Below are 21,267 nucleotides of genomic sequence, written 5' to 3' on the forward strand. Positions count from 1 at the left end.
TTTCATGACTTCAGCTCCAGAATTCCCACATTGGAATTCAGTTGTTTTCAGTTGTGTCCCTTTCTTCATGATCCCTTTTGGAGTTTTCTTGGCACAAATTCTGAAGTGGTTTTCCTTTCCTTCTCCAATTCTTCCTATAGATGAGGAAACTGAGGCAAACAGGGTTAAGTGATTTGCCCAGGGTCACACAGCTAATGTCTGAGGCTAGATTTGTACTCAGGAGGATGAGTCTTTTTGCCTCCAGGCCCAAGACTCTATCCATTGTACCACCTAGCTGCCCTGGACCATGGTATCTCACAATAATATAACAATTAAAAATAAATATTCAAGTTGGTTTTTTAAACATCTTGTTTGTTCATTATGGTTGCTGTTTCTATGATTACAGTGTTATATTTCTGGTATATCTTAAATTATTGGGCAGCTAGGTGGTGCAGTGAAAAGAGTGCCAGGCCTGAAGTCAGGAAGACATAAGTTCAAATCCCACCTCAGGCACTAACTGTGAGACACTGAATAAATTATTTAACACTATTTACTTCAGTTTTCTCATCTATAAAATGGGCTGAAAATGAAAATGGCAAACCTCCAGTTTCTTTTTCAGGAAAACTCCCAATGAGGTCACAAAGAAGTGGACATGACTGAACAAAAGATAATATTTTCATTTTTACCATTTAATTTTTTTCTATTTCTCATCTGAACCCTTGGATTGCTGTAACTCACCAGGAGCTGTCAACTATACTTTTTTAAAATTATTACTGACTATATAAAGAAAATTGCTACCATCCAGTTATTTCTTTCAACACATGATCAGAGAGAAAAGATTGTCTTTTCTTTAAACAAAAACACTCTTTTATGATTCTTTTCTGATAAATAATAATAAATTAAGGGCTATTTATTGTTTTTCACTTGCTTGAGTGATTATTTAATAGTTTATAGAAAACAAAAGTTAAACCATTTAGAAAATAGGAAAAAAAGTTCAGTTATAGGCTAAGAGAAATTTGGAAATTATTTATTTTTTAATATTTCCTTGATTGCAGTCTTTTTCTCTGACCTCTTTTTAACAGCCAGGAAAATGAGGGCTTCCTATATTACCAGTAGATAAGCATATTATGTGCATTAGAGTTCTCGTAAATGTGTACTTGTCTTAAGGTCAAGGCTAAAGGTTCTGATATTTGCATATTTACAGGCAACTTATTCATGCTGAAGTTGTGTCTAAAAATCATGAAGTGAAGCTATGATTGGACACTTACTGAGTTAATATGATCAATGGAGACAGCCAGCCCAGATAATTCAGATGCCAAAATTCAGTGAATTGTCCTCTTTAGCTTTTTATGATGATCAAATTAACTGCACAGCTACCAACTCTGAAATCTCTGTTTTGCTTTTCTCTTCATGGACCTGGTTTCTCTGCCCTTTATTCATTCATACACTTTATTAAGTCATTGAGCAAGATTGAAAATCTGTTTAATGTGGAATTTTAAGGAAGAGTTCCTGTTGCTGCTTCAATAAACGATTTTAGCTTAACTGTAGGTGACATGTTGTTCTCTGAGTCATGGCTGAATCATGCCCAAGGGTGGTATTGATGTCACCTTGCTTACATCTTTCAAATGAAATGTAAAATGTATTTTAAAATCCCCCATGGTTATTCAAAGTTTCTTAGTGCTGTCTATTTTTAAAATGAACTGTGTACATTCCAAACTGTCATTGTATGTTTCTTCCTTAGTTCTTTTCAGCAGAAATAAACACTTCACTTCATTCTATATTTCCAAGAAAAAAATAAACACCATCATTTCATTTCAGAGATCTCTTTAAGAATTTATGTGTCCTTAAGATCTGAATCACCTACAGATTATAGTGGATGGTGATACAGAGACTCTATTATAGTTAAAATTTGCTACAGCAAGACTGGGAAGAATAAAAAAAGCCTGAGAGAAGTATCTCTTTACAACCATTTTTATTTTCCTTTGTTCACTTGAACTAGCTCCCTAATGTCCCTCCAGATTTATTGAATCCTGGTTTGGAAAAGCACTTTTAATTGAAGGAATGGGTGTTCAAGCATCATCTTGTTCTCTCTTGTGGAATCATTATAGTGTCTGCTGCAGATAAGTGACATACTGCATGATGCAATAAGTATTACATTTATACTGTATTTTATGTACAAATATATGCATGTGCATGTATTACAATATGCACATATGTTTAACACATACATATACATAAATTGTGCATGTATATGTCTGGATATGTTATGTGTGTTGTCTAAGGATTCATTAATTCTCGAAAGAGTTTTCAAAACTGTCCCCATATAAAGATGTCCACTTATCACCATTATCATTCATTGTGGTCCTAGAAAACTAATTATAATAGTAAAACTCTACCAACCCTAGTATTTTCTCTTTTAGGAAAATCATTAGTTTTATCTTCAATATCAATATAATATAGTTCTTTGTAATCTCATTCTATTGGTTACTTTGTTATATTTGAATTTTAAAATGACTATTCTTTAATATAGTTTTTAAATTTAAAGCATGGAATATCTTGTAAATGATTTTCTCAACTCATTTACTCAAACTCAAACATTTAAACTCAAACAAAAAAAAATGTAGCATATAGTGCCTTCTTACTTCACCTTAAGGTTCATAAAATGTTTTTCTTGCAACTGAATGGAATGATTCAATGGTTAAGTATTGAGATCAGTAGACTTGGAGTCAGAAAGGATTTGGTTTTGAGTCATCTGAAGTCAGGGGATCTGGATATCACATCCTACCTTTATGGCTGACTACCTATATGATCTTAGACAAGTCATTTGATTCCTTATTCTCCTCCTCCACAAAATGAAGGGTAGGAAGACGAAGTTAGACTAAATGGATTTGGAGATCCCTTACTACTTTAAATTTTTTCTTCAAAGATTTCATCTAATACTATAGTGTTCTGTTTCTCTAAATTTTAATCGTTCTCTGGGTGGAGGTTTCTTGGGGAGCTTTTGGAGGCAGCCTTAGTTTCAATTCAGTTCAATAATCCCAAAATGCAGCCAGGAATTAAAGGCCTTTACTGTCTCTTTCCAAATCTTATCTCCAGATCCTTTATTTTCTCCTTCAAGTCTTGTCTCCTTCACTTGGGGCTCCGCTAGCTTTCTTAGAGCCCTCTCTCTCTCTTTGGTTCCCAAGAACTCTTGTCCGAGTGTCTCCAGCTAGCACAAAAGTTGAAGTTGGAATGAATCAGACTCTGCCTCCAAGAGTGTGGGATTGTGGGTTTCCCAGAAGTCAATCCTAGTTGTGAATCTCCTGAAGTCCTTTCCTCCGAAGTCCCCTGAAGTTCTCCCGGGAAGTCCTCTCCTTGACTGAATCCTGGCTCTGAATCCCCTCCCAGAGAGTGGGCTTTTATCTGCTCTCTAAAGGTGTGAGTCTAATGTGTGGACCAATGATCAAACTACTTTAAAGGTATAAACTCCTTTAAGGTTTTGAACTCCTTTAAAGGTGTGAACTAAATATATAAGTATCTTGTAAGAATCCTAGCATAATACCTACCTAAATCATAATAATTATTATTGTTATTTTCACATTAATAATAATGATATCTTAGATTTCTGTAATACTTAAAAGTGCAAAGTGCTGGTAGATTTGTAATTAAACATGAAAAAATTGGAGATTATTTCTATATATGACCACAAAAAACTATAGTATTTCCTTTTGCCCAGCAGTATCACTATACTAGAGCTGTATCCCAAAGAGAATTAAAAAAAAAAAAAAAAAAAAAAAAAAAAAAAGGCAAAGAGCCTATATAGATACATAAATAGCAGTTCCTTATATGAATACAAAGAATTGGAAAATTGAGTTGTCCATCAGTTTGGGAATAGCTGAACAAGTTGTGGTGTTTGATTAGGATAGAATATCATTGTGCTATGAAAAATGATGAGCTGGATGCTTTCAGGAAAAACTAGGAAACCTTACATGAACTGCTGCAAAGTGAAATGAGTAGAACCAGGAGAACATTATACACAGTGGAATCAATAGTGTATGACTTTATTATTCTCATCAATACAATGATCCAAGAGAATTCTGAAGGTCTGTGATGAAGAATATCATCCATCTTTAGAGAAAGTTACAACTGAATGAATATTAAAGCATATATTTTTAAAGGTAAATATTTCTGTTATAGTATTTTATATCCAAAACAATATGCATAGGTAATTTTTCAACATTTTCCCTTGCAAAAACTATGTTTCAGGGGTAGGTAGGTGGCGCAGTGGATAGAGCACCAGCCATGAATTCAGGAGGACCTGAATTCAAATCTGACCTCAGACACTTACCACTTCCTAGCTGTGTGACCCTGGGCAAGTCACTTAACCCCAGCCTCAAAAAAACAAAAAAAAAACCCTATGTTTCAACTTTTCTCCTCCTTTCCTCCACCCACTCCCCTAGATGGCAGGTAGTCCCATACATGTTAAATATGTTAAATATAATATACGTATACATATTTATACAGTTATCTTGCTGCATAAGAAAGATTGAATTTAGAAAGAAGGTAAAAATAACCTGAGAAGAAAAAACAAAAATGTAGACAGACAATAACAGAAAGAATGGAAATGTTATGTTGTGGTCCATATTCATTTCCCAGTATTCTTTCTCTGGTGTAGCTGGTTCTGTTCATTACTGATCAAGTGGAACTGATTTGGATTCTCTCATTGTTGAAGAGAGCCACGTCCATCAGAACTGATCATCATATAGTATTGTTGTTGAAGTATATAATGATCTCCTGGTTCTACTCATTTCACTCAGCATCAGTTCATATATGTCTCTCCAAGCCTCTCTGTATTCATCCTGCTGGTCATTTCTTACAGAACAATTGTATTCCATAACATTCATATACCACAATTTATTCAGCCATTCTCCAATTGATGTACATCCTTTCAATTTCCAGTTTCTAGCCACTATAAAAAGGGCTGCCACAAACATTTTTGCACATACAGGTCCCTTTCCCTTCTTTAAGATCTCTTTGAGATATAATCCCAATAGAAACACTGCTGGATCAAAGGCTATGCACAGTTTGATAACTTTTTGAACATAGTTCCAAATTATAAAGCATATTTAAAAAAAAACTTTATTATTCTTGATGTTTTTTAGGTCTATTTTCTTTTGCAACATGGCTAATAGGGAAATGTTCTGTGTGAATATACATCTATAATCTCTAGCAAACTATCAGCCTTCTCAGGGATGTGCCAGAGATGGAGGGAGATTACTTGGAACTTTTTTTAAAAATTCAAAAGTTAAGAATTTTTTGTTTACATATAAATGAGAAAAATAAGCTAAAAAATAACTTTAGAGTTACTATAGAAGGCTATAGAAGTTTAAATATAAGCAAATACAAGAAAATACTATTTTTTCTCATGAACTTTATTCTCATGAAAGTAAAAATATGTTTATTAATTTAATTTTTACCTTTGAAGCTACTAGTCTTACTGATCCTCACAGCTGGCCCCTTCTTTAAGACTCTGGTATTCCTGCTTATGATGTTAACAAATGTTAGTGAATATTAGTCTTAATTAAAAGAAATACTTCCTTTTTCTCAGTATAAATACTAGTATAAAATACTAGTCCATCTAAGAATTCAACTATGCATGGTTTCTGCAAAAACTAATTATTTAATCATAATTCTCCTTAAAGTGTTGTCCAACTAATTTGAGTGGATTCAAGTGGGTTCCATATTTCTATATATCTGTACAATTTTCTCCTGAATCTTTGGTTCTTGGATATGAAGCACAATTTTGAGATATCATATGTTCACTTTGCTTTTCCCTCATTTTCATGCTTCACCTCTTCCAATCAGCCTTAATGCTGATTTAGGTATATTGTTAAACTCCAAACTACCTCTCATTGAGACATCCAAAAACTGCCCAAAAAATCCCAAGTTTTTGCAGTCACTTTCCAAGCCTGAGTCTGTTATATGCTCTAGATCATTCACTAGTATAAACAGTGAGCAAGCAATTAAAATATATTATTTTCTCCACGTTGTTGTTTATTGATAATCATTCTTTAGGATAAATATCCTAAAGTAAATATTCTATTTTTAATGAATAGAAATCTATTTTCTCTTCCACCTACCCTGAACTTATTATTAAAAAAAAAAAAAAAAGGAAAATAAAAATCCTTGCAAAAAACATGCATAGTCAAGGGAAACAAATTTTGTCATTGGCCACATTGTAAAAATATGTCTCCTTCTGCATCCTGTAATCCAACACCTCTTTGTTAGGAGGTAGATAACATATCTCATTACTGCTCCTCTGGAATCCTAAATGGTTATTACATTAAGACTTCAAAATTGTTTATTTTCACTGTTATTATTATTGTGTATATTGTTATGTTTCTACTCATTTCATTCTCCATTAGTTTTACAAGTTTTTAGAATTGTTCATTTTTATAATATTGGGATTACAATATAAATTGTTTTGTTCTACAGACTTCATTCTGCATCACTTCATACAAATCTTTCAGTTTTCTTTGAAGTTAGCTATTTCTCCATTTTTATAGCATAATAACATTATATCATATCCTTTTCCCACAATTTGCTCTGTCATTCCCCAAATGATGGACATTCTCTTCATTTCCAAATTTATTTTTTTTTTGCTACTGAATAAAAGAGTTGCTGTAAACATTTTTTGTAAATAAAGGTGGCTCTCTTTTTCACAAGATTGAACTCTTTTTTAACTTGTACCAAATTGTTTTGAAAATTACTTCTTTCACTATAGTTTAAGATTGGGTATTGCTAGGCCTCTTCGTTCCCACTTGTTTTTAATTATTTCTCTTAAGTTTCTTGGCTTTTTTGGCCCTCATATTAATTGTTATTAGTTTTCCTAGTCCTTTAAATTAATTATTTGACAGCTTGATTGGTATGCTATTGAACAAGCAAATCAATTTAGATAATATTGTCATTTTATTATAATAATCAGTCCCACCCAGGAAAAATTAATATTTAAGCAATTATTTAGCTTCCATTTTGAAAATAATGATTTGCAGTTGTAATTTTAAAAAAAATTCTTTGTGCATATTGGTAGATAGATTCACAATTTATACATTCTGTAGTTATTTTAAATAAAGATTCTCTATCTCTTCTTCCAGTAAGAAATATTTATTCTGATTCCTCCCTAGATTGTTGCATATCAGTTAAAGATAGATTTGATTTACTTTTTCATTAGAAAGCATTGTTAATTTGTACATTAAATTCTTATTGAAAATATTTTCTACCCTTTTAGATTGTGGTCATTGTTTTTCTTTAATTTAGGCAGTGAATTTTTTTCTTTATAATCAGATGAAGAAGTCAATTTTTTGGTGACTATATTTTTGAGATATGTTTTTCATCTAGTATTAGCCTGTTGAGAAATAGTTAAATGATGTGAACATGCAGTTTTCAAATAAAGAAAGCAATACTATCTATGGTCATATGAAATGTTCTAAGTAGCAATTGATTAGAGAATTGCAAATTAAAACAGCTCTGAGATACTACCTCACACTTATCAGATTGATTAGCATGACAAAAAAGAAAAATAAATATTGGAGGAGACATGGAAAAATCAGTACAGTAATTCTGGTAATGTGTTTATCCTTTGACCCAACAATACTAATATTAGGTCAGAATCTCAAAGAGAACAGAAAAAAGGGAAAGAACCTATATATACTAAAATATTTACAGCAACTCTTTCTGTGGTGGCAATTGGAAATTGAGGAGATGGTCATCAGTTGGGGAAATGGCTAACCAAGTTGTAGTATATATGTTTGGGATATAATGCAATTGCTCTATGAGAAATGATGAACAAAAATTTTTAAGGAATACCTGCAAAGACTTTCATGAACTGAAACAAAATGAAATGAGCAGAACCAAGAGAATGTTGTATACAATAGCAACAATATTGTATGGTGATCAACTATGAATGATTTAGCAATTATCAGTTATAGAGTGATCCAAGACAATTCTGAAGGACTTATAACAAAAATTCTATCCACCTCAGAGAAAGCACTGTAGCCAGAATGCAAACTGAAGTATATCTTTTTTATTTTCTTTTTTATTCTTGTCTGTTTAATATCATCAATATGGAAATGTTTTGCATGAGTGTGCATGTATAATCCATATAAAATTGCTTGCCTTCTTAAGGTGGGGGGAAGAAGCGGGAGAAAATGTTGAGACCAATTTTTTTTAAATGAGTGTTAATAAGTTTTTAAAAGAAAATTATTCATCTAGTATATTCTGAAGGCATACAACTTTAACTAATAGTAGAATTCTTGTCCTTTCAGAGAATTTCCTGTAACTTGAATCTCTAGAGAAAATTAATTAACTTAAAACCTAAGTGATTTTTTTCTCATATTCTTATTAAAATTAATGCAGAGTACCTGACTTCTTTCCAGTTGCTGTTTTCTGTTTTTTTAAAAGGGTGATTTAGAAATAATCTTTTTTTGAAGTTTTAACTCACAGTTTCTTATTTGACATAACTACCTTACATAGTCTTTGGTTAAATTCACAAAATTAGTTGACACATTTTTCATCTTCTTCTTTTGAATGGATCATAGCATCAATGTATATATCTATATCAATTACACCATTTTAATCAGTAATTGGTATTTTGTAATGATTTTCACTATTGAAGTACATTTGTCCCTGACATTAGTTCTTCCCTGTATCCAAATTGCTTCCATGTTGGTAAAATATGTCAAGTTTCTGGGTCTTGCTGTTGTTATGCCATCTGTGCCATCTGTTCTGAGTATGCATGGTTCTCATTTTGGTAGCATTTTCTTCCTTTCCTTCTCTCTGTCTTATTGCCATTTCTCATTGTTCTCTTCTTCAGCACCCAATTGATGGTTTATTAGTTGTTGGTTTTGTCATTTTATTTCCTGCTGTTTCTTAGCAGGGAGTGTTCTAATTATGGTAGAAAGTGCACATTTATTTGATAAATACTTTGTTTATCAAAACATAAAGGACAGTGAAATTTTCTACCAAGAATATATTCCAGCTACTTCCAGACTAAATGCTAGATAAGAATGATCAGTCTATCCAGATGTAGCTTCATGAGCTTAAGTGCTTTTTTTTTTTTCATCTTTGTTTTATGTACTAGAACAAATATACTAGAAGAAATTCTCCAGTTGAAGAGGCTATAGAATGTTTTGATGGGGTGAATATAATGACACAGCAAGATGCTCTACATAAGTTTTTCAGAAATTTATTTGTATCATTAGCATGAAGAGTGCTTATTTACTAATTATTTTAAGCCATTATAGTAAAGATTCTTTCTCACTAGCATTTCCAACCTGATGTTATACTTTAGTATCCAATTTTAGAGCTCAGTCTTACCTGGTACACTTCTAAATAAATCTTCCCTCTCCTTGCCAACATGCCCCCTTTTTGAGCAGCCTATCAAGGAAGGGTATTTACTTAATAGTAATTTCATAATCAGATATTTTCTCCTCCAATTTAATTTTCACAATTTTAAAGATTTTCTTCCCAGATTGAGCATGAGATTAAAAAAAAAATCTATTCCCAATAGAAAGGTTAACATTAGATATCTGACATAGTGTTAGAATGGAAATGGGAACTTTTGTCCATCCTATTGTCTTTTCTCTTTCTATAGATTAGAAATTAAGGAAAAAAAGATTAAATAACTTGTCCTTGGTTATATTGCCAGTGAATTATGAATTAAGAATTTAACTCAGGATTTGTGATTACAAATGTAATTTTTCTATTATAACATTTACCTCTAGATTATAGAGAAAGAAAAAGAAAAAGAGATACTACTCAGCATTACCAAAAAAAAAAAATTAGTAGCAGAAACAGAATGAATAACTCTTGAATTTTTGATCTGATTTTCAACACATTGAAGTATCATTGTTTCTAATAAATATTCCCAGAAAAACAACGTCAGGAGGACACATCTGGGAAAGGAACTCCTTTGGCATCAACATTGTCAGTGAAACATTTGTGGAGTACTATCATCTTCTTTTTACTAGGTTGATCTAGGTTAATTTCTACTTTGTTATATTTTATCTGATTTTCAAACTAAAAACCAGGAAATACAATGGTTGGTTATAAGAACTGAGGAAGAGACTTAAAAAGATATGAATGCTGTCTTCAGGTATTTCAATGTTTATTAAAGGGATGAAGAATATTTTTTGTTTGTCTTGATCACAGAGACCATAAGTAGAGAACAGGGGATAAAGAAAGTCATATTTAGATCCAGTGAAAGAAAAAACCTTTTAATAATTATTGCTGTTCACAAGTGGAATAGGCTACCTCATGATATAATGAGATGATAATGATAATGGTGAAGATAGGTAATACATAAAGCTTTAAGATTGAAAAAAATTCATTAATATTATCTCATTTTATCCTTACAACAACAAAGAATTAAACCTATGTTGCAAAATAATAATAACAATAATAATAAATTCTGCTAAAACCTCTCAGTTTAACTCTTTATCTCTTTCAATTGTATTTTTTATAAATAACACATTGCTGTGATTTTATCATAATCCCTATTTTACAGATGAGGAAACTGAGTCAGGTACTGTTTAAGTGACTTGCCCAGAGATAAACAGTTAATAAGTGGTTGAAGCTAGCTTTGAACTAAGATGTTTCTGATTCCAGGTGCAGCTTTCTATCCACTGGGTGACCTGGCTGCATTTTCCTTTACCAACATTTGTATAACCATTTGTTAGGAATATTGGAGATCCTTCTTTAGATTTCAGTTGGATTAGGAGAGAATCTGAGAACCAGTGATTCTGGGTGAAAATAACTTGAAATAATGAGAAAATATGCAGTTGCAACAAGAAGGTCATATGCATTCAAGGAGAGAAAGTTTTGTCATGGTGGGAATGTGACAATGGATTTTTTTAGCTGACATATGAGCATCAGAATTTTTTTTCTTCATCATGCATTCATCCAATATATATTGAATGACTGTCTTTCAAAGCCCTTTTACTAATATTTTTGTAATGTTCTCTGCTTAGTCACACTTGATGACCCAATTATAAAAAAGAGGGAGATGATCAATCCAGTTTTTCTATACTATGACCACTTGCCACTTCCCTGAATTTCTTTCCTCTCTCAACTCCCTTGTGAAAATATTTTATAATTTGTCTTAGGTTTCAGCTATATTTATCTCTTCTTCAAGTCTATGTCTGCTTTGCATTAAAGCAGGGTGAGATGATATCTTCCACAAATTAGTATTTTGATTCTTTTGTAGCTGATCCAGGCTGAATAGCCAGGCCTCTTCCATTTTTTTGTCAAAGCTGGAAAATATGATTCCCCTGAGATCCTTTCTGTTATGTGGCTTCTCTTATTTAAATCTTTTGTTCTTACACAGGCTGCCAAAAGGATGGGTAGTAGATCTGTGATTTCAATTGTATATGGAACTCCAGTTGAAGAATATCATCTGTCGATAGGGCAGCTAAAAGTCTAACAAAAAGCTTATATTGTTCACACAGCCAGTATATGTAGAAGCAGCATTTGAACATGGGTCTTCCTGATCTTGAGTCTCCTTTCTATCCACTATGCTACATTGTGTCTCACATAAATTATACAGAAATGAATCATCTCAACTTAATCTTTTTCTTTGAATTGTCAAAAGTCACCAATATGGGATTGAGACTCCCATTTACCAATTTGGTTCCTATGTCTGGAGTTCTATTGCCTATCTGACACAGAGAAAAGAGGTAAAAGGGAAATGATTTATCCTTGAGAAAGAGGTTCCTTGATTTATGTAGCTGTTGACTTGTAAAGATTCTTTATGTTCTATGGGTTTTTGTTGGGAAATAGGTATAGTATCTGGAGACTTAAAATAAGAACAGGAGTTCCCAGTAACTTATGATGTTTTTAATGTACTAAAATTATATTAGTATTAATAAAAAGTAAATGGAATGGCTAATGTCTTTAAATAGCAACTTGTGCAAGGTACTAATCTAGGTATTATAAAGAATACAAATATAATTAAGATTGTTATTGCCCTCATAGAGTTTCTAGTCTAATAAAGAAGAAAAGAAATATATGTAGATAGCTTTAATACCAAATAGAAGAATATGATTTTTCCAAAAGTAAAGATGAAAAACAGTGCTATAGGAATTCAGAGAAAGAAACATCACTTTTATTTGAGATGAGAAAGGAAGAAGAGATATTTGAACTAGGTCTTGAAGGACAAATGATTTCAAAAGATACCCAGTAGAAAGGGTAACTTGAAAAAGCCTAATTTTGGAAAATCATCTCATATTTTCAAATGCATAAGGGATGATGATTACAATTTTTTCTTTTAAATATAAAAAAGGAAAAGCTTGCAAGGAAAGGCCATGGGGGAAATATATATGCATATATATGTAAATATTTATGTGTGTGTGTATGTACTGTAAAGGGCTAGAACTGAGCAAATGCATTTGGATAATGGAGCACGTGACACTAATTACCAATTGGACAATTCTCTATTAACATGTTTGAAGAATGACCCTCCCCAACTATTCAGTGCTGGCTCGATTGGTGGGACAAAGAAGGGGAAGTGACTTATGTAGGTAGAGTAGGAGAAGGAAATTGAGGCTTTCTCCTGGCAGTGGGGAGAGGAAAGAGGTATGGAGATTGCTAGATCTAATCCCCTGATGGCGACCTCCAAAGACCAAGAATAAAGACTTTTGATTAGCCTGACTCCAGCTGATTTCTGGGAAGATAGAGTTCCAGCAATGTACATTGTATATGTACATACATATTTTAACATTCCTTTTTAAAAATGTTGTATTCCAAATTCTCATCCTCCTTTCCCTTGCCCACAAATTGAAAAGAAAAGCAATTTTATATGAATTCTACATGTGAAATCATATAACACATATTTCAATATTACCTATGTTACAAAATAATAATAACAATAATAATAGATTATTAATAATAATCTGCAACCCCTTAGTTTAACTCTGTCTCTCTCAGTTGTATTTTTTGTAAACGACATATTGCTGGATTTTTGCTTCTAATCCATTTTTCTATCTACTTCTGTTTTATGGATAAGTTTATTCCATTCACATTCACAGTTATGATGACTGTGCATTTCCCTCTGTCTTGTTTTCTTCTGTTTTTCTTTCTCTCTCTTTTTATCCTGTCTTTCCTCTAAAGTCTGTGCTCTAACCACTGCCTTTTAAAATCTGCCTTGTCTTTCCTTTTCTACTTCTCTGTTCTTCCTTCTATTTCTCTGTTGAATAGATTTCTATTCCCACTTGAGTATTTATGCTTGGAAAGAAATAGTTCTCTCTCTCTCTCTCTCTCTCTCTCTCTCTCTCTCTCTCTCTCTCTCTCTCTCTCTCTCTCTCTCTCTCTCTCTCTCTCTCTCTCTCGCTGAGGCAGTTGGGCTTAAATGTCACACAGCTAGGAAGTGTTAAGTGTCTGAGACCAAATTTGAATTCAGGTCCTCCTGACTTCAGGGCTGGTGCTCTATCCACTGCACCAAGAGAAATATTTTCTAAAAGAATGCTACCCCAATTTCTCACTAATCTTGCATGAGTGTAACTGTAATCAAGACAGATTATTAAAATCAAGCCAAGAATCTGTTCAACAGAGGAGATTCATGACAGCATAAAACTATGATTTTTGCTTGAAACATAGTGATAGTTGAATTGGATAGTAAAGAAAGTAAAGAAGAATTTGTGGGAGATAAGCCTGGAAAGGTAAATTTGGATTAGATCAAAGCAGTTTTTTCTTGTCATTGTTTTGAATTGGTTTGATTTGGAGAAAAGAAAAGGAATTTGTAGAGTTCCAGCTACCTTCCTGAATGTCCTATCTTCTTCAATAAAAGTACAGGACTCATGCATTTATTCCATTCAATATTCATCTAAGAAAGGCTCCATGAGGGACTGCATTTTTTGGTGATTATAGTTTAGTGAATAAAAACATTAATTTCATTATAATTTTATATTTACCATGATCTTTATTAATAATTTAATTATTGTTTATTATTTCATTATTCTCCATACATGAATTATAGGAATTCACATAAATTATGAGAATTGTGATGTTAAAGACACAACTGTCATTAGTTCTGCTTCTCTGCCATATCTGTATATCTGTGTCAAGTTCAAGATCCATTTAATGGCCTAGTGATGATCTTAAAATTCATCACAAATGTTTTGATTTCCCAGTCATTTTGTATATTGAATATAAAAAAAAGGATCATCCAATTTGATTTTAAGGTCACCGATTTATAATAACAAGGAGAAATCCCATCTTGGTATTCTTTTGTGTGTATGTATATATTCACTTGGTCATTACAATTCAATTTGAAAATGAAAGACACATAATATATACCATTGGGTTGGGGATCAAGATTTTAGAAATGATTCTTACTTAAAAACTCTTTTGGGAAAAATGCTCACTTTTTCCCCTTCCAATTTCTTGGCCAGTGTTTATTAGGTTCAACTCCAGTCATGGTTTCCCAGTGGAGGTCGATTCAGACACCAGCATCTTCCAGCTCAAGGAGGTGGTTGCTAAGCGACAGGGGGTTCCAGCTGACCAGTTGCATGTGATTTTTGCAGGGAAGGAGCTTAGGAATGACTTGACACTGCAGGTAAGTCTCCCCTAGTGGATTCATTGCTGGGATGCTGCCAGCCCCACTGCTCCTGCCTCTCATGCTGCCAATCTGACATTCATGCCTGAGATCTAATAGAATAAATAGTGCCTGGGGATTCCTTGAACTTTACTCCATACTGCTTCATTAATTCTGACCTTCTTAATTATGCATTAAAACCACAAGCAGGAAGGATAGGAAGAACGAATATGAGTGAGAGAGAGAATACATGAGCTGTGCTTAGTGAATAAATGTTTACTGACTACAGGAGCAAGCTATGCACAATTTCTGTGTCTGTTCAATTTCTACCTTACTTATTCCATTTGAATCTTAATGAAGAAGGATGTGAATAAATTGTTCCAAATCAGGCTACGCAGTCACCATTGCATGGAATTTATAACCCAATTGTGACCCCTGGAGGATAGTGACAGGCTCCTGCCTGTTTTGTGAGTAAAGGACTTGTTGAGGGGCTTATTCTCCACAGCCAATGAGATTTGGGATCCTCACACTTGTAGACTGAATTCAGATAGGATGAGGGAGAGTTGGGCACAGCCGTGTGTGTGTGTGTGTGTGTGTGTGTGTGTGTGTGTGTGTGTGTGTGTGTGTGTGTGTGTGTGTGTGAAATTTACTTCTATAAATTCCATTATTTCTATGAATTGGTCACAGAAACCATGAAAAGAAAGAAAGGTAAGACTTCATCAATGTGATACCCAACTTCTATCCATAGCATTAAAAACTCTTTTTTTTATCGCCTTTGTAGTTCATTCCAAAGATAGTCTTACTAGTTCTGAGGCTCAGGTCATAGGAGGAACTGGTTATCTGAACCACAGAGATCATTATGAGGTAAGCTTAGAGACTGAATAGTTGATGGCGTAAAAAGCTTCAGAGTCTAAATGCATTCTGCAGGTGGTTGAAATTCCCCCTCCTCCTTTTTTTTCTTTTTCTTTCTTAAAGAGCACAGATTAATTGACACTCATGTTTACAGCTGTTGGGGGGTGATGAGGAGAAGGATACTGCTGAGCACAAGGCTGCTGTGTTTGGCTGCACAGTCGCTCCTTGTATTGATATCCTATCACTGCCTTTTCTCACTTATGATATTTATTGCTTTTGTAAGATGCTTTAGGGAGTTAGGGTACACAAAAGAAACCATAGAAATGCAAATCCTTCCTGTCATTCTCTGGTGCCTCTCCTGCTGCTACTGTTGATGTACATATTCATTGTGCACAAACTGCTGTGCTTAGCTTTTAGGCAATTTGTTTTTAACAGGGAAAGTGCATGTGCTTTAGGAAGAAAGAAAAGAAAGGAAAGAAAGAAAGAAAGAAAGGAAAGAGAAAGAAAGAAAGAAAGGAAAGAGAAAGAAAGAAAGGAAGGAAGAAAGAAAGAAAGGAAGGAAGGAAGGAAGGAAGGAAGGAAGGAAGGAAGGAAGGAAGGAAGGAAGGAAGGAAGGAAGGAAGGAAGGAAGGAAGGAAGGAAGGAAGGAAGGAAGGAAGGAAGGAAGGAAGAGGTGTTGCATGTTTTTTTTTTGTTGTTGTTGTTTTGTTTTTTGTTTTTTACCACTCATCTGACTAAAAAAGCTTTTTGCTATATCTGCCAAGGCCTTAAATATAAGGACCTTTCCTTTCCAACCAGTGGATCATAAAACAACTGTACTAAAGCCAATTCGTTTTCTGTAGCAGATTTTTCAAGTGTTAGCAATTGTCAACCTGTTACAGGATGAACATAAAACCCTCGGAATAATGATGTAAAATAGCCATCAGCTAGTTTTATCTTAACATACTTGACTCTGTATAGGTTCTGGTAATGTTATTTGGAATATGCAATCATATAATGATAATTTAGAAATATTTTTCCCATCAAAACACAGACCTATTTTATTGCCTAAAAAAATTTTCTAAAAAGTTGGGTCAGAACACAAACATATACTCTTAAGGTGACATTGTAAAGGAAATTCTTTGAGGTGTAAAGGTTAAAGATAATCCAGGCTATTAATATAGAACATTTTGACTGTCTTGGTAATATTAAATGAAAAAGATTGAGGCAGTTTTAAGGAAACATAAAACATAAAATTTGAGGAATCAAAATAGTTTCAGAAGAAGAGGTTTTAGGGAAAAACAAGATGCTTGAATCAATAGTATATTCCAGATAATATGAGTGGCAATTGCTGCCTGGATTTTTCTCCTTTACTATTATTTTCTTTTCTATATTCTTTCTTTTTTCATCACAAATAGTATATTTCTCCCATTCACCTTCCTCTTACATATACATATACATATGTTTATTCTGATTTACAATTGTATTAGGGCATACTGTGAAATGAGATATAGTTCATGAGGATGGAGGACCAGAAAAAAATATGAGTGCACGGAGAAAATTTTTTTAATTCCTACTCAATCTACTTCTTATTTGTTTTTTGTAAGAATCTTTTTCATGGAAGAAAACATATTTAACTAAAAAGCAGTGATTTTTAAAAGGGAGGAATTAACAGTTTTTAAAATTTCAATATATTTGGTATTCCTTATACTCTATGTATTTTATTTTATGCATTTAGACTTCATTCTAAGAAGAAGTCTATAGGCTGGACCAGATTATGAAAGGATCAAGTACTCTTTATAAGACATTTAGTTCCTGGTACATAGTAGATGTTAAATAAGTGCTTACTGGTTACTTTATTTGGTCCTAGACCTCTTCTCACCACAGGGACTTGCCATTGTCCCTAGTTTCATTATTTCACTAAATAATTGTTTTCAGCCTGGTCATTAACATTATCTCAGTTCTCATTTCCTCCCTGTGCAAATAAATGGTTATCTAGATTTCTAGAATATCTTTCCTTAATTCTTATTATGACCTACAGCAATAGATCTAGAGTATCTAATCAGAGACTGCTACTAATGCTACTTTTTGGAGTCATCTTATACTTCATACCATTCTATCCAAGGTAGGAAACTTTTGTCTCTTCACCTATATATACTTCCATTTCTAATAAGACATTTTTCTTGCATCTGGACCCCAAAGCTACCTGACTTCTTATCTCCATTTCAGGTCTTTTGGGCCCACTTTCATCTTTGAAGTGTTGTTAAATTGACCCCCAGTGAAATCCATTTATAACTTCTTTATTGATCTCTCACTCCTGGTTGCTCCTGTGATGCAGATTTTGTCATCTGGATTTTTGGGCTTGTTGAGATATTGATACATTCACCTCTTCCATCTGTAATCTATGTCCTATGGCTCAAATGGGCTAGCCAGATTAACCCAGACTCCAGTTCCAAGTCTGAACCTCCTCATTCCATAGCTGCTTCCCCTAGTAAAACTCACTATTTTCTTTTGGATCTGTTCATTCAGAAGAGCATGCTTCTATCTTTTTTTCCATATTGATTAAAGCAAATTGATACTCATACCTAAGGCTTAATAGAGACTGAGTAACTTTTCCTTTTCCTGATCTAATTGATTCACTTTCCCAGCTCAAATGATAAATTATTTTTCCAGTGAAAGTGTTTTATCTTTCCCCATCCTGAAGGCTATATTTCACAATAATTACAATAACAAAAATTGCATATGTGCATAATGTTATTAATATATAAATATATATTTATATATTGATATATTTATATGTTTATATATAAATATATATTTATATTAATACATAAATATATTAATATATAAACCTTCTGGATTATTAGATTTAGCCATTCTTCCACAGAAAAGATACTCCCAACATAGTTTAAAATTATAAATCATTGCTATGCAAAACTAAAATCAAGCTTCAATCTTTAGATACACCCACTAAATCCTGAGCCCTATGAAATGAAATCCTCTATTGTCTTTCCATAACCTATTGATGAGATGCTTTTTGATTCTGTGATTTACAAGATAAAATATCTGGTCAAATGGTCCCCCCAGTAATAAATATTACATGTAGTTAGTTTCTGGTACAATTGTTTTCAAATTGATTTTTTTTAATACTACTGCTTTATCTCTAGAAATAAATGGGAGATTGATATTGACCCTGATTATAAGAAATAAGGAATACCTACTTCCTTGTCACTCAGCTTTTAGCAGTATATGAAAATTTCTGTAAGAGTGGCTGTTTAGATACTGACCTTGTATCAAAGATAACTATAGATATCCTACATGGCTCATCTGGAATCCTATTCTCTTTTTGATTCAAGACACTAGAAAAGTCGGGTTAAGTGTCATCATATTTAGACTTTCAGTCCTTTCCTGCTATCTTTCTTTATGAGAAAACAATTCTATAAATAACACTCTTGAACCCTGCAGTGAATAAAAAGCACGATTCTATTGAAGTGTAGTCTTGCTATGAAACTCATTGCTGATCTCATTATTTAAGTGAATGTAAATGAATTTTACTCCTATATTCCCCTAAAGAGCTGATGCATTAGCAAAGGAGCTGGTAAGCACCACACAGAATTAATGGAGGAGAATCATCTACATAGAATGAGTTCACATTTCAAAGAGCCAGAGAATTTAATCTATTTGTGTCTGTATGTTTATATGAGCCAGTCATAAAAGTATCCCAAATCACTTACCTCTTTGCATAATTCAAAACCTTCAGAAATGTAATTTCTCTTTTGAAAGGAAAACTTGACATTTTAGCACCCACATGGACTTAGGAAACATCTTTGAAGATTGCCATAAAGAAATGATTGGGGTTGGGGGGAGGGGAATCAGGAAGTTACATATTTTGAGTTTATATGTGACTGAAACTGTACACTCAAAATGGTTAAGAGGTTTCCTTTATCTCCACTGAGCATTTTCATTAATATGTCATTGAGTTGCATTCAAACACAAAACTCAGAGAAAATGGTGAGTGGCCTTTTTTGGTAATAACTATAGTTGGCCCTACCCAATGTGTCATAATTTGTGATGGATTTTAGTTTTATGCAAAAATTTAAAATATAAAAATATTTTTCATAAAAAAATAAGAATAGGACAAAGTCTTTGGTTTCCTTAGTATAGACAACTCTCTGGATGAGGATATTTCTTTATCAGCATAGTTTAAGATTTTTTTTTCAATTGAATAGGACTCAGAGATTAAGTGATTTGCCCAGATCTGGAATAGAACTAGAATCCAGCTTCAGAGGCTGGTTTAACAGTCATTATGGGACATACTGCCTTGAATGTCATAGAAAGTATTGAGGGTTCAAAGTAAACAGATTTTACTTGGGAACCAAGCTTTCATATGTTCAAACACATTTTTTTATCTAAACAGCATATTAATGCATGCACATAGAAATTTTATTATAACACTATTTTCTATGAAGAAGTCATTATACAGAAGGTTTGTTTGCATGTGTGTTGACACAAAATGTAATTTGGAATTGGTCATTATCACCCATGGAATTCACTTCCCCAAGCTTTAAAATCAGAGTGAAATAAAAATTCTTGCCAGATACCATTTAAGACCTACATGTATCAAGAAAAAAAAATGTTTTCTTTTTGTTTAATTCTTTGAAGTAATAAAGAGTTGTACTCAGGAAATTCATGAATTTAATATATTTTCTTATATAAGCTTTGTCATTTTCAAATACTTTGTTCCACGTACCTTGAGTTGTATTCTTTCAAGAAATATGGACAAAAATACCTATTGAATTAACAATGAAATTTTAATCTAGATTTGTAGATAGATACATAGATAGATTATAGATGCATAGATGGATAAGCAAGTGTAAATGTAAGATTAGTTGAAAAGATACTTCTGAATTATTATGGGGAGGAGGAAATACTAATTTAAATTTTCTTTCTGTATAAGGGATTGTATATTTTTTAACCTTTCCATTATTTTATGGCAAAAAATAATTGTTATATAACTTTAATAATGCAAATAAAACAAAAGACAAAATAATTAAGACTGAATGCTATTAAGAAGGAAGGAAGGAAGGAAGGAAGGAAGGAAGGAAGGAAGGAAGGAAGGAAGGAAGGAAGGAAGGAAGGAAGGAAGGAAGGAAGGAAGGAAGGAAGGAAGGAAGGAAGGAAGGAACTATTTATTAAGCATCCACTATCCACTAAGTTTTTGTTGTTCACCTGTTTCAGTCGCATATAATTCTATGTGACCCCATTTGGGGTTTTCTTGCCAAAGGTACTGGAGCATTTTTCCATTTTCTTCTCTACCTCATTTTACAGATGAGGAAACCAAATCAGTGGCAAAGCTAAACAAACATCTGAGGTCGAATTTGAACTCAGGTTTGTTAGGTCCAGACCTAGCACTCTATCTACTGTACCTTCTCACTGCCCTATGTAACAGGTGCTTTACAATTGTTATCTCATTTGATGTTCACAACAACCCTGGAAGCAGATGTTATTATTTCCATTTTACAGGTAAGAAAACTGAGGCAGAAAATTATCTTCCTGATTTATAACTCCACATTTAGTCTACTGTGCCACTTAGCTGCCTCTAGAAGGATGATGACCTATATAGTTTAAAAAGAGTTAATGATTCTTCACAAAAGTTGGGGACTAAAAGTGTGGGATATTATATACATTTTCAGACTTTTTCAGTGTGTCAATTAATTTAGCTGAAGTTATTTTTTTATTTTAATTTTTACTAGATTGTTATAAGGAATGGGTCTCTGGGAAGAAAAGAAGAGAAATGTACTGGAAAATGTAGGTGATATAAAAGCACAAAATCAATAACAATTCTTTCTAAAAATAATTGTTACAGAGTATGAGTTTTATTTGTCTGAGAG

General features: G+C 33.0%; 1 protein-coding gene across 1 annotated transcript in view; it reads left to right on the forward strand.

The window, feature by feature from the left end:
* PRKN (parkin RBR E3 ubiquitin protein ligase) overlaps positions 1-21,267 on the forward strand; it is a 1,861,641-nt gene that overhangs the window by 394,089 nt on the left and 1,446,285 nt on the right. The window contains 1 exon segment of the mRNA XM_074309364.1: positions 14,403-14,566. Coding sequence (XP_074165465.1) covers positions 14,403-14,566 — 164 coding nt within the window.

This window comes from Sminthopsis crassicaudata, chromosome 4 (assembly GCF_048593235.1).
Source record: "Sminthopsis crassicaudata isolate SCR6 chromosome 4, ASM4859323v1, whole genome shotgun sequence".
Classification (NCBI taxonomy): domain Eukaryota; kingdom Metazoa; phylum Chordata; class Mammalia; order Dasyuromorphia; family Dasyuridae; genus Sminthopsis; species Sminthopsis crassicaudata.